Source organism: Rhinoraja longicauda, chromosome 4 (genome assembly GCF_053455715.1).
Source record: "Rhinoraja longicauda isolate Sanriku21f chromosome 4, sRhiLon1.1, whole genome shotgun sequence".
In the NCBI taxonomy this organism is placed as follows: domain Eukaryota; kingdom Metazoa; phylum Chordata; class Chondrichthyes; order Rajiformes; family Arhynchobatidae; genus Rhinoraja; species Rhinoraja longicauda.
The window spans coordinates 35,427,616-35,441,258 of record NC_135956.1 but is presented as its reverse complement, the minus strand read 5'-3'; the positions used below and the strand labels follow the sequence as shown (position 1 = coordinate 35,441,258).

Genomic DNA, 13,643 nt, shown 5'->3' with positions numbered 1-13,643 from the left:
AACCAGGGGTCACAGCTTAAGGATAAGGGGGAAGTCTTTTAGGACCGAGATGAGAAAACATTTCTTCACACAGAGAGTGGTGAGTCTGTGGAATTCTCTGTCACAGAAGGTAGTTGAGGCCAGTTCATTGGCTATATTTAAGAAGGAGTTAGATGTGGCCCTTGTGGCTAAAGGGATCAGGGGGTATGGAGAGAAGGCAGGTACAGGTTACTGAGGTGGATGATCAGCCATGATCATATTGAATGGCGGTGCAGGCTCGAAGGGCCGAATGGTCTACTTCTGCACCTATTTTCTATGTTTCTAAGCCAAAGAAAAGACAGAAGGTGTGAGACAAAGTGATTCAATCGTTGCAAATTGTGAAGCAAAAAGAAGAAACGTAGGTGGAAGGGGGATGGGAGAAATAGGTCGAGGTGGGGCACGGGAGAGAGAGAGGGGACGTTTAGGAGGGATGAAGGGAGAGGGGAAGTTATGTAGATACATAAAATTGGACTATTCAATGTTCATACAGTTGGGTTGTAAGCTACCCAAACTAAATATGAGGTGATAATCCTCCAGTTTGCGTGTGACCTCACTCTGGCAATAGAGGAGGCCCAGGTAAACTCTAGAACCCTTCGAAACACTACTGCACAAAGTCTGATTTGTCATAGTGCTGGTCTCGGCCATAGAGTCTGAACATTCACAGGTGCGTGTGACCCTGTACATTAAAGAAAGATATCTGCATAGGCATTACATTACTTTGGCAGGAACCAGGCGCAAATACCTGTCTCTCCTATTGTACGTGCTCCTTTGCTAGTTAGTTGGTGTAATGCGATCCATTCTGCCTGATTCAGTGTGGAGAGCCTGCTTGTGAGGGCTGGGCGTGTGGTGCAGAAATATGGTGGTCAGGGCAGTATCCTTTCTGGCTTGGTGAGGGTGGGCCATTGCTCGGAGCTGACAGATCCTAGTCTCCCACTTCACTTCCTGTCGGATGTGGAATTTGCCCCATCTCTGCTTCATATTTGCACAGTTCTCCCCAGCCTGGGGATGTCTTCATGGTGACAACCTCAACAGTGGTCACTGGCAGTTGAGCTTGTTACCACAGAGAAATATCTAGGAGGTAATGAGAGAGCCAGCAGGATCTAGGGAATCTGACGACTCATGGCGCAGGTGCTGATAACCCGTTGCAAAGATTTAAACTCGCCAAGTTTGCAAGAGAGAGTGCTGAGTGGCCATTCTCTCTCACAGGCAATGTCTCCACAGCTAGCTGTAAGATAAGTCATTGCTCTGGAAGGCAGAGATTTATATCATGTTCCTGGTGCAGCAGCAGGGAGGGCAGTGGTTTACATCAAGTTCTCAACACAGCATTATTATCATTCAGTAACACGTCTCATACATATAATAAACCATTTTAGCTCCAATTCCACTGGTGTTCTGATTTAGACAATAGACAATAGGTGCAGGAGTAGGCCATTCGGCCCTTCAAGCCAGCACCTCCATTCAATGTGATCATGGCTGTTCATTCTCAATCAGTACCCCGTTCCTGCCTTCTCCCCAAACCCCCTGACTCCACTATCCTTAAGAGCTGAGTGTGCAGAACTGAACACTGAGCAAAATGTCATTGCTAATATTTTTTTACAATTTAAAGGCATTTAGAAAAATTGAGACAACTGTGACAACATTAATAGCAAATTGATTTTATGTGAGAACATGTTTGATACAAGACATTTGTGTTTTGGGATTGAAAGCTTTGTAATAAATCTATAATACCTCAGCAATAATAATTTTGGCCAAATTTTAATAATTTCTCAATAGCTGAGGACAGTGTTGTGTTAATTCATTTTAAAAGTTGGTGTCCATTCATCATTACCGACTTGGAAACTTTTAGGATATCACATTCAGTTGATGAAGAGAAAAAAAAAAGATAAATTGATGTTGTGAAAATATCAGGCATTGCAGAGTAATGAATAGTAAAATATAATCTGACATTTTTGAAGTGTGAAAACATTTGAAATTAAAAGTAGCAGTACATTTTTGTTTACAGTGCAGCTTTCACCAAATTTCAACAATAGTTATTTGTTTTTCAAATGTGCCCTTCATCAAAATTCCCACAGATATTGGCAAGTGAATTGTGGATTGGTAATACATAATGTGCATTTTGAAATTGAACACACTGATTTAATTGTCCTAGAAATGTATTGTCAGTGAACAGTAATTGCTGCGGCCACCATGGTGGCAAAGTACTAAGAACAAGCGGCAATTCTGTAGATGCATGATTTTTCAGGATATTTGAAGAGCCCTCTTTTGTAATACACATGATTTACACAAAATTGGGCCAAAGAGCCCGTTTCCATGCTGTATGACTCTAAAGCAGAATTAAATAATCATTGCAATTGTTTTGTTTATAAAGTCAAGCTGGATAATTTCAGTGGAATTGGCAATTGGACCGGAAGAAGGGATCAGCTACCTAACAGACAAAGGCTCTATGGTATGTATCATCTTGTTTGTTGTACCAAAACAATCTACATAGCCTTATCTTCCAACAAATAGAAATTGCTGGTATTGTAAATTAATACTTTCTTTGTTAAATGATGGTTATCAATTTATGCGTTTGTTTATGGTTTTTGAGGGTCAAGGACAATGTCAGTAGTTTTTACCCATCTCTAATTGCCTTTGAGCAGTTTCTGCTGAGCCCTTGCCATAAGTTACTGCAGTTCCTTTGTTGAAGCTACTCCCATGGGTAAGTTGGGTAAGGAGTTTGGACAGTTACTTCCAGAATGTGACTGGGGTAATCTGGACAGTTGATGGAGATACCTCCTCCCACTTGTTTTTGCCCATCACAGTCACAGTTGCAGGTGTACTAGCATAATACTTAAGAAATATTTGGACAGGTACTTGGATGGGATAGTTTAGAGGGTTATTGGCCAAGTGCAGGCAGGTGGTACTGGTGAAGACAGGACATGTTGGTTGGCATGGGCAAGTTGGGCCAATAGACCTGTTTCCATGTTGTATGACTCTATGACTGTCATGTCTTGAATTGACAGAACTGTATTACAACCAAGAAGAAGAAAATAGGAGCGGGAGTAGGCCACATGACTTATCAAACCCCCCCTGACATTCAACATAATCAATAGCTGATTTATACCAGACGTCAATTGGCCTTCTATGCCAGTTCCACAACGTCCTTGATTCCCCAATATTTCTATCTCCTCTTTATGTATCTCCAATAATTTGGTGTTCATTTCCCTCTGTAGTGAAGAATTCTAGAGATACATTGCTCTGAAAGAAATTTCTACACATCTCAGTTTTCAAATGGCTGTTTCTTGTACTATGACCCCTTGTTGAACCTTGTCCCGTTAGTAACATCTCAATGTCTCCCTTACCATGTCGTCTTTTTATTCATATTATATATAATTTTATGTAATCTTTTATGTTCCATTAAGATCAGTGCTCACAGTTCTAAATGCAAAAGAATACGTGAACATTTTTAGTTGATTGCTTTGCTCTAGTTTTTTACATTTTTGTTAAATAATGATTCCTTTATTTCTGTGTCCTGTTTAATATTTTAAACTAGACCAATACTACTTTAAATACAGGAGACTTCCACATTTAGGGAATGGAGGGATTATGTGACATAATGGTCTGTATCGCAATATTCCATACTCCAAAGCCACGTCGTTTGCATATGCATCAAAAAATGCAAATTGAATCAATTTAGTGTCTGCTTATTTACATTTTTTCATATTCTGTATGGGCAAAGTTTATTCCATACTAAAATGTTTTGGCAGTGATTCGTGAATTATGTAAGGGTGAATTTTCCCCATCTAAACAGCCGTAAGCAGGGTTGTCTGTATGCAGGTATGGTGGAGATTTCACTTAGTCTATGTAGTTGAACTGTATTTCCCCTTGTAGAGGGGAAGAGATAATAAGAGAATGAACTGTCTTTCCCACATCACTTGACCACCTTGGATTAGTCAATTCAGACCATTAACATTTGTGGGATTGCAATACAACCATTGCATCCTTTTGCTGTTTTGCTTTTGTTGTGGTATTATTGTATCTGTCATTATCATATACTGGTTCCTCTGAGCTTCATGCAAACAAGGAATTTATTTGCACTGTAGATGACCATAAACTAATCTGAATCTGAAAAAGGAACAGGTAGGCCAGCTGAATGAATGCGGAATAATCTGAGAACATTAGGTTTGAAAAATATAAGATCTAACTTCAAATAAAATGTGGGTAAATATTTTTTCATACAGATAGTATTCTTGAGATGTGGTATTCTATTTTCTCACTATGTCTCCTAGTGAGAATTGCTGGATTACTTGTTTTCATCCTTATTTTTCATTTTAACTCCTGTATTTTCATCGTTTTCATTTTCTTCTGGAGATGTTGGCTCAGATGGAGTGCAACTCTATGGGACAGACGGTACCAAGCTCCATGTCCAGCTGTCTTTTTCTTTGTGAGCCCAGGCCCCGAGTCTCAGCTGGCTATTCTGCTGCAAACTCAATCCTGTCATCATTTATTGCCCATTCACATAGTCACATATGGTTATCGGTTAAAGATCAAGAGGTTTATTTGCCTTTTTCCTCCTCTCCTTTGCGTTGTTGTGCAAGTTACTGTTATATTTAACAATAACTAATTCAGAGTTGAAAATAAATGTGGCATCTTGCCTTTATTAAGCACAACTGCGATGAGGAAATTACCCAGAGGCTTTATGAAATTTCCCCAATGGTTATTTATTTTGGTTTAGATTGTATTGTTGGAGGTGAGTCATTTGTATTAATTATTATGAATATGTCATGATTAAAAGAATGGTGGATGTCACACAAATTGAATTGGCTGCTGAGAAAGGCTTTCATTTATCATTCTGTTGTGGTCTTGCATTCTTTAATAGTGTTTCAGGTAATTTCTGGAAAAATGATCCTTTAGTTACCTTATTGGCAGATGTAATAGTTTTTTTCAAAGCAAGTATTTTGCTTTGTTTATCCAAAAATGTAGTATTTGCAGGTATGGTTGATTGCCACATATTGCCTACATATATTTTTAAGAAGACCTGGCATTTTGCTTGAGCTTTGTGCCTATGATGCACTGACCTTGCAGTGGATTAACCATGGAGAAGTGACACTCAGGTTTCTAACTAATTGCATAAAACCAAATGCAATGAATCAGCACAATATACAAGGTTTAGCCAAGTAATCAATTATTAATTAATGTATGGCCAGTAGAACCTCAGAGTTGCTCAAATAAACTGATTCAAGAGAGGATGCATTCAAGGAATTGCTTCAGCTGCAGGCTGAGCAATGGTTTAAGTTGATTAATCGTCAAAGGTCTCATGTCTCAAGGACACAGAACAGTACTGCACAGAAAGAGGACCTTCAGCCCATGATGTCTATCCCAACATGATATCAAATCAGTTGTCTAAATTTCAACTCATTTGACATGAATTTGATCTAGTGAAGCAGCAATAATGAGAAACCAAAGTGAGCTGCAGGTCATTAATGATAAATTGGTCAATAGTGTGTATGTGTGTGTATATGTGCACCAAGTGGTAAACACATAGCCGATATTGGAGAATATTAAAAGATCTGTATTGTACAATTTTTTTCTTGTGTATGTGATTCTGAGTAGTGCGATATCATCCTTTTGATAGCATGCTTCACCATGCTCTGCCTACCTTCAATTGAACAAGAATGATTCCAAGGCATTAATTTAAAAGCAAGAGTGGTGTGCCATACTTGCCCTTCAAGCTTTATAAATTAAAATGATTATTTGGCCCTGATATAAATATTGCTATGTGTGAGAGCTTCCTGTGGACAAAGTGGCTGGTAAAGTGCTTCAGGATATTCTAAAGTCATGAAATATGTTATATAAATGTATGTATGCTTTGATTTAAAACTATGAGAGTTTGCTTGGAGCGCCATCTTTTGGAATGTTTTATGGTGATAAAATGGTACTTTAAATATAATTCCGTCTTTTTAAAGGAATCGCTTTCAGTAGATTCCTTTGATTTTTCTCAGGCTCAGCAGCTTTTAATTGTGATTGCAGTAGAGGTTGTTGAATGAATGAATAAGTTTATTGGCCAAGTATGCATATGCAAGGAATGTGCCTTGGTGCTCCGCTCACAAATGACAACCAAACATACAGTTAACAATTAAGAATAATGCATAAACACATCAAAACAATAAGGATACACCATTACGGTCTAAACATGTGGGTGAAAATAAACCAGAGCAAAAAAGAGACTGCAGACTTTGGTTATTGAGTAGAACTATCACTCGTGGGCTGTTTTTATGTCTGGCTGTGGATGTTTTGACAGTCCGGAGTCGCTTTCCAGAGGGAAGTGCTTCAAAGAGTTTGTGGCCAGGGTGAGAGGGGTCAGAGATGATCTTGCCCACTCGCTTCCTGGCCCTTGCAGCGTACAGTTCGTCAATGGGGGGAAGGTTGCAGCCAACAACCTTCTCAGCTGTGCGATCGATCCGTTGCAGCCTCCGGATATTGTGCTTGGTGGCTGAGCCAAACCAGACCATGATGGAGAAGGTGAGGACGGACTCAATGATAGCAGTATAGAATTGGACCATCATTGCCTGTGGCAGATTGTGTTTCCTCAGTTGCCGCAGGAAGTACATCCTCTGTTGGGCCTTTTTGACTATGGAGTAGAATATTGCATTTATTTTTTAATAGAATACCATCCGCCCTTAGTTTCTCATGAGAATGTATACATTTTTAAGGAATAAAACAGATGATCCATGAAATATTCAACACATTAGACAGTGTTTATTTCAGGTTGAATACCTTTTGACAGAACAGGAAAACATTAGAGATATAACACAGTTTAAGTAATTATATGAGAAATGGTTGGTTGAACAAATGGGAAGGTATGTAATAGGTGGGTGACAGAAGAGATTAAATGACAATGCAAGATTGGAAGAAGACAATAAAAAATGAAAAATGAGACTTGTGGTTCTGAAAATTATTAGAGGGGGTTAATGTCCAAAAATATTGGTAATGGTTTTGTCTGAATTTGTTGAACATCATTTTGTGTCAGGGAAATTGTCAATAGTCCTGTCAAAAATTGAGCTAAATATTGAATGTAACAAGATTCCTTAGAACAGGAGACAAGAGAAGAAGTGAGTGTGTATTGTAGGATTAAAATGAGAGACCACAACATCATTCTTTCAGGTTTAACGGAAGACTTTCACTGGGTTATCGCACAATCCAGATGTCTTTGCCTCGCTGTACAGGAGACAGACCCATCTGTGACAAACAGAGTATATTAAATTGGAAACCTACTAATGAATCACTGGAAAATATGTTCAGGGTTCTGAATGGTGGAAAGAGAAGAGTTAAAAAAAAAGGGAGGTGATTCATCTTCTGTAGTTGGCTGGCAAGGTGTCAGATGCTTTGGGTTTGTGGTTATTGAAGAATTAGTTTGGGAGCTGCAGAGGAAATTGTCATTTTTGAATGCTGAAAGGGATAGGAGGATTAAGTGTGTTTGGTGAACTGAAAGCTCGTCAATAATTGTGACGGAGTCAGCACCTGGTGAAAAGAACACTTTGAACAACTGTTCAGCTGTAACCGGTTTTGACGTGATGCTCGTCTGCATCGTGCAGCAAACTGGTCGAGCTAGCCTTGCAGTCACCTCAGAACAATGTTAAAACGGTGATCTTGCAACTCAAAGCTCAGATGTAGACATTATCCCTGCTGAAGTTGTAGAATTTGATGGAGGCAAATTTTGGAAGCAAATTTACAGTCTCACTTTCCACCTAAGGAAAGATTCAAGATTTGTTGTTCATTTCTGAATTGAGTGCTTAAATCAATGTTTGATCCATCTTCCTCTTTTGGAACCCAAGTGGATTTTCACAACAATCCATTGGGATTTTTCGTGGTTGTTGAGACGAATGGGTGCTTTACCTTTGTTCCAAATTACAAATTACTAATTGAATTTAAATTCCATGGCTGCAGTAGTGAGAAGTGAACTCTGGTCTCTGGATTGTTAATGAACTTCTCTGCACTGACAGCTTAGTATCTTTCTGCTGTGACAGAGGCATGTGTCAGAAGCTCCTTTTTTGATCATTGCAGCTTTATCAGATTTTCTCAATTTCACAATAAACATAATTTTCAGTGCCCTCTATAATGTTTGGGACAGACCCATCATTTATTTATTTGCCTCTGTACTCCACAATTTGAGATTTGTTATATAAAAAATCACATGTGGTTAAAGTGCACATTGTCAGATTTTAATAAAGGACAATTTTATACGTTTTGGTTTCACCATGTAGAAATTACAGCAGTGTTTATACATAGTCCCCCCATTTCAGGGCACCATAATGTTTGGGACACAGCAATGTCATGTAAATGAAAGTAGTCAGGTTTAGTATTTTGTTGCATATCCTGTGCATGCAATGACTGCTTGAAGCAGTTTTATTCTTGTTTTTCAGTCTCATAATGACTTCTTTGACTTTCATTGGCACAACTTTGGTCCTCATGTTGATAAACAGCAATAAAAGTTTCCAAAGGTGATGGAAAGACTGGAGGAAAGACTCAGTGCCGGATTAACCTAGTTGCAAAAGTAGCATATGCTATGGGCCCCGCATTTTTGAGGGCCCCGCACTAAATGCTCCGTCCCACCGGTCAGTCCGTCCAGGCTCAGTGACGTTTCCGGTCTGGGCTCTGGCTTCTCCTGCGGCCACTCCACCTCTTGCTCCGAGGGGGGGGGGGGATGACGAAGCCCCAGTCCACGCTGATGGGCTGCCTGGTCAGCTCTGAACCGTTCAAACCCACCATGGCCGCCTGTGCCTCCTTGTAGCCTAGGTCTCGTACTCCACCAGAGCGTAGCCCTTGAGGTAGCCGGTGCGCCGGTCCAGGTTGAGGTGCTGGTTCTTGATCTCACCGTACTCGGCAAACTTGTCGTGGATGTCCTCCTTGGTGGCTTCCTTGTGGACCCCAGTCACAAACAGGATCCACCCCTCCACCGAGCGTTGAGGGCCTGGCTTATCGCCGTCTTGCTCCACGGAGTTGTAGTCTTATCGCAGCCTGGATTGAGCACCTTCCTCGGAGCCAAATCTTTGCCCCTTTCTCTTCTTCGCCTTCTCCTTCAGTTTGTGGATACTTTCGTCGTCCATGGCAAAGTCCTCGCCGCCCGCCTCATGGAGGTCCAGCAGAAGATGGGTGACGTTGCATTGGGGAGGCAATTAAACACACCTGAGCAATTACAAACACCTGTGAAGCCATGTGTCCCAAACATTATGGTGCCCCTGAAATGGGGGGACTATGTATAAACACAGCTGTAATTTTTACATGGTGAAACCAAAATGTATAACAATGACCTTTATTAAAATCTGACAATGTGCACTTTAATGACATGTGATTTTTTCTATTACAAATCTCAAATTGTGGGGTACAGAGGCAAATGAATAAATGATGGGTCTTTGTCCCAAACATTATGGAGGGCACTGTAGTTCATTTACTTATAATTTGAGTCACATTTTTGTGAATGTACATGATTATGATTTTGGTCAAATAGGCATCATGGCAGTTAAATTGAAGTATATTATGTTAATTAATATATTTTATTTAACATCTTCTGAGAATTACATCTATCCAGATCTATACATAGAAAAATAGGTGCAGGAGTAGGCCATTCGGCCCTTCAAGCCAGCACCGCCATTTAATATGATCATGGCTGATCATCTAAAATCAGTACTCTGTTCCTGCTTTTTCCCCATATCCCTTGATTCCTTAAGAGCTATATCTAAATCTCTTGAAAACATCCAATGAATTGGCCTCCACTGTCTTCTGTGGCAGAGAATTCCTCAGATTCACAACACTCTGGGTAAAATCATATTCCTCATCTCAGTCCTAAATGGCCTACCCCTTATTCTTAAACTGTGACCCCTAGTTCTGGACTCCCCCAATATCAGGAACATTTTACCTGCATCTAGCCTGTCCAATCCCTTAAGAATTTTAAATGTTTCTCTAAGATCCCCTCTCATCCTTCTAAATTCCAGTGAATACAAGCCCAGTCGACCCATTGTTTCGTCATCCGTCAGTCCCGTATGGAAAATAACCTCCTTAAATTATCTTTGTGCCAGCGTGCGCCTTGTAATTACTTTTGAATTTCCCCCTGTTTTCTATTATGAGTAAAAAAATGAATGAATTATTTTGCTATGTGGAGATTTCATTTACTATGATATGATTTTTTTTGTGGGTGGGGCGGAGGGTGCTCAATTTAGTCTTTTATTTTTCTTACTCATTGAAGAAAATTCTTGTTTTACAGCCAACTCACCTGGCTAATTTCAACCAAGTGCAGACAATTCAGTATTCAAACAGTGACGATAAAGACAGAAAGGGAACTTTGCAATTAAAAATAGCTGGTGCTTCAGAGGTAAGATCGAGTACCAATCTATGTAGAACATCAGATGTGTTGAACTTATTTTGATAAACTATGGTTCAATGTGTTTTTAAATATTTCTTTATCGGTTGCAGGTGTCTTCAAACAATTAACATTTAAGTACGCATAGTATTTTTAGTGAATCCTCAAGTGAGTTTGGATTAATGCTCCCAATGAAGCTAAAAGTTGCCATTGAGTAATAAAAACAGAATACCTCAGCAGATCAGGCAGCATCTGCAGAAAGAGAAACGGTTAACATTTCACTTCAGAGACCCTTCATCAGAATTGGGAAAGTAAAAAAATAACTTAGTTTGAAGTGACAGGGGAAAGGATTCATAGACGATGAAGATATGACTGTATTAAAAAGTTTTTATTGTTTTCAGAAGATTTCCAAGTCCTGCTAGCTATGATTCCTGCTTTTAGAGCATTTCAAAGGAAATTCTGGAATTGCAGTCCAAAATGTCACTAAAATTACCCAAAACAAAAAGATCCTATTCATGAAGTTTTACTCTTGACTTTAATTCCCTATGGTAATTCACTTTATGATTTTTCAACAATATGAAGCTTTGACAGCTTTCTGGAAATCATTGGTTATCTCTTTAGTTTTTTAAGTTAAGGTGTATATAGCTTGTTCTTTCTAGTTCATTAACTTTTAAAGCAGAGGAATTTTTCTTTCTATATGTAATGGTGAACATCTTCAAATCTGTTTGTGTTCAGAGCTGTACAAATACAGCACTTGTGCAAACCTGAAACCAAGACTAGTTTCAAATTGGGTAGCTCTCCCATGTAATCTGATCCAGTTTGGATCTCTTGTTAAACCAAGTCCTTGATTAAAAAGGAGTGCAGTGGAGCTGGTCCTCAGCAGAGCTAGTCTTTCCGGCTGAAAGAGATGACAAATCTAAAGATAATACCTCTTGGTTTGTCACTATTGGTTTGGCTGTGGCAATCCTAACATAAGTGATCTAGCTTGTGTTTTGATATGGAACTGATTATTATTGCAAAAGAATTCTTAAAGTAACATTAAGCCCCACATACTGGTACATATAAATTGCTCCTTATAAGCTAGATGCGTGAAAATCATTTAGAGATTATTTGGTGTTGCATAGAGAGTCACTGAGCTGTAAAGCATGAAAACAGACCCTTCAGCCCAATTTGACCTTGTCAACCAAGTTGGCAATCTGGGCCAGTCCCATTTGCCTGCATTTGGCCCATACCCCTCTAAATCCATCCTATTCCTGTACCTGTCCAAAATATTTTGAAAGTTGTAATTGTATCTGCTTCAGTAGCTTCCTCTGTCAGATCATTCCAGATATGAACTATGCTCTGAGTGGAAAAAGTTGGCTCTGATATCCTCTTAAATCTCTCCCCTCTTAAATTTATGTTCCCTAATTTAGATTTTTTTTTACTGGAGAAAGGATTGTGACCGTTCATTTGATCCATCTTCGTGATTTTGTATACTTTAATAAGGTTGCCCCTTCAGCCTTAAATGCTCCAAAGCAGAAGGTCCCAATGTATACAGCCCTCTCCCAATAAATCAGGCCAGGTAACATTTGAAAGGGTGCAGATGAGATTTACAATGTAATGTTTATTTGTTTATTGGCCATGCCACTGCAAAGTTGTTACTTTTTTAAACTGGCTATGTCATTGCTTATGCCAATTTACTATCTCGCAGAGAGCTGTGATGTAGACCAGTCCATCTCACAAACCAGATTCCCCAACATTGTTTCCATCTACACTTCACACTGCCTTGGGAAAGCATTCAACAGAATCAGGTGGCTTTTTCACCCTGGTCATTCCTCTTCTCCCCTGTCCCGTCAAGCAGGAGATAGAAAAGCTTGAAAGCACATGCCGCCAACTTGGCAAACAGCATCTTCCCCGCTGTTATGAGATTACTGAACCGTTCTCCCATAATCTATGGTATAATCTCAGTCTTTCAGCCTACTCATTGCGGATATTGGACTTTTTATCTGGAACAATAATGCTACAAACCTATTAATTATATTCCGCACTGTGGAATATTATCTCTGCACTACCTGTTGTATTTTTGTATAGCTTGATTGTGCTCGTGTGTAATATGATCTGATGTAATTGGATGGAATACAAACAAAACTTTTCACGAAATCTCAGCACTTGTGACAATAAAAAAACAATACCAGTAACTTTGCGCTTATTTTCAGCCTTTGACCATTACAACTCCATCGCTGAACATCGCAGAGAACATGGCAGACTTGATAGATGGATATTGCCGCCTTGTAAATGGAGTTGTGCAGTCATTTATTATCAGGTCCCAGAAAGGTAGGCAATCTATAAGTGATATCCAACAGCTGTATTCTTGGACTGTTATCTTCCTGATTGGTCTGTCATTGGAGACCTTGCCACCCATCTTGCTTAGATCCAACAAAACAACATCAAATTATCTCCTCATTGATATCCTACACCTTGTCAAAATATGCATTTCTAAGTCATTTGTCACTTTTGCAAAGTAAATCTATGCTGACATTAGTCCCTTGTAAATGATAATTCACAATGTTGCTCAGACATTTCTCAATTCGTTAATGCAGTGCAGATATTAGGCTGGCTAACCTCGTGCAAGTTAGCACAGCAGATAGTTGTGCTATGTTACCGCTCCAAAGTTTTAGGCTTAAGCCTGATCTCCGGTGCATTGTTTAAGTTTACATTCTTCGCATGACTAAATATGATTCTAAGTGCTCTGAATTCGCTCACATCGCAAAGATGTCCCAGTAAGGTGCAAAGGAATCAAAGAAGAGTCGATGGACATGTGAATTTGCAGAGAGAAAAGGAGTAAAGAAATGGGATTGATTGGAGTGGGGAGCTGGCATGGACCTGATGGGCAAAATGGACTTCAATTAGAATATTTATTTCCCACTTATCAAGTAACACTAATCCATTAACAGACTTCCTGTCCTTCGATGTCTTGCATGTAAGCAGGAGGTAATGGAAAATTATATCAGAATCTGGGAGAACTTCATTTTCTTTGAATAATACCATGGAATTGTTTATATTTAAAAGTGAAACATGGGACCTCTATTTTCTTAAAAATATATATATTTTCAATATTCTTTATCATGTCAACAGATGTTGGTGAGGCCACACTTGGAGTTCTGTGTTCAGTTTTGGTCACCCTGCTATAGGAAAGATGTCATTAAGCTGGAAAGAATGCAGAGAAGACTTGGGTTAGATTTGAAAGGTTGGATCGCACGGGTTGGCTTCATGGAAGGAAGCAGAGGGTAATGGTGGAAGGTTGCTTCTC

General features: G+C 39.4%; 1 protein-coding gene and 1 pseudogene across 25 annotated transcripts in view; one reads left to right on the top strand and one right to left on the bottom strand.

The window, feature by feature from the left end:
* Positions 1-13,643, top strand: part of LOC144592691 (focal adhesion kinase 1) — a 359,949-nt gene that overhangs the window by 213,373 nt on the left and 132,933 nt on the right. For all 25 annotated transcript variants that reach the window (XM_078397517.1, XM_078397532.1, XM_078397534.1 and 22 more), the window contains 3 exons: positions 2,387-2,464; positions 10,259-10,366; positions 12,550-12,667. In XM_078397517.1, the coding sequence (XP_078253643.1) occupies positions 2,387-2,464; positions 10,259-10,366; positions 12,550-12,667 (304 nt within the window). The remainder of the gene's footprint in view (positions 1-2,386; positions 2,465-10,258; positions 10,367-12,549; positions 12,668-13,643) is intronic.
* On the bottom strand, positions 8,629-9,146 carry LOC144593047 (RNA-binding protein 8A pseudogene; annotated as a pseudogene).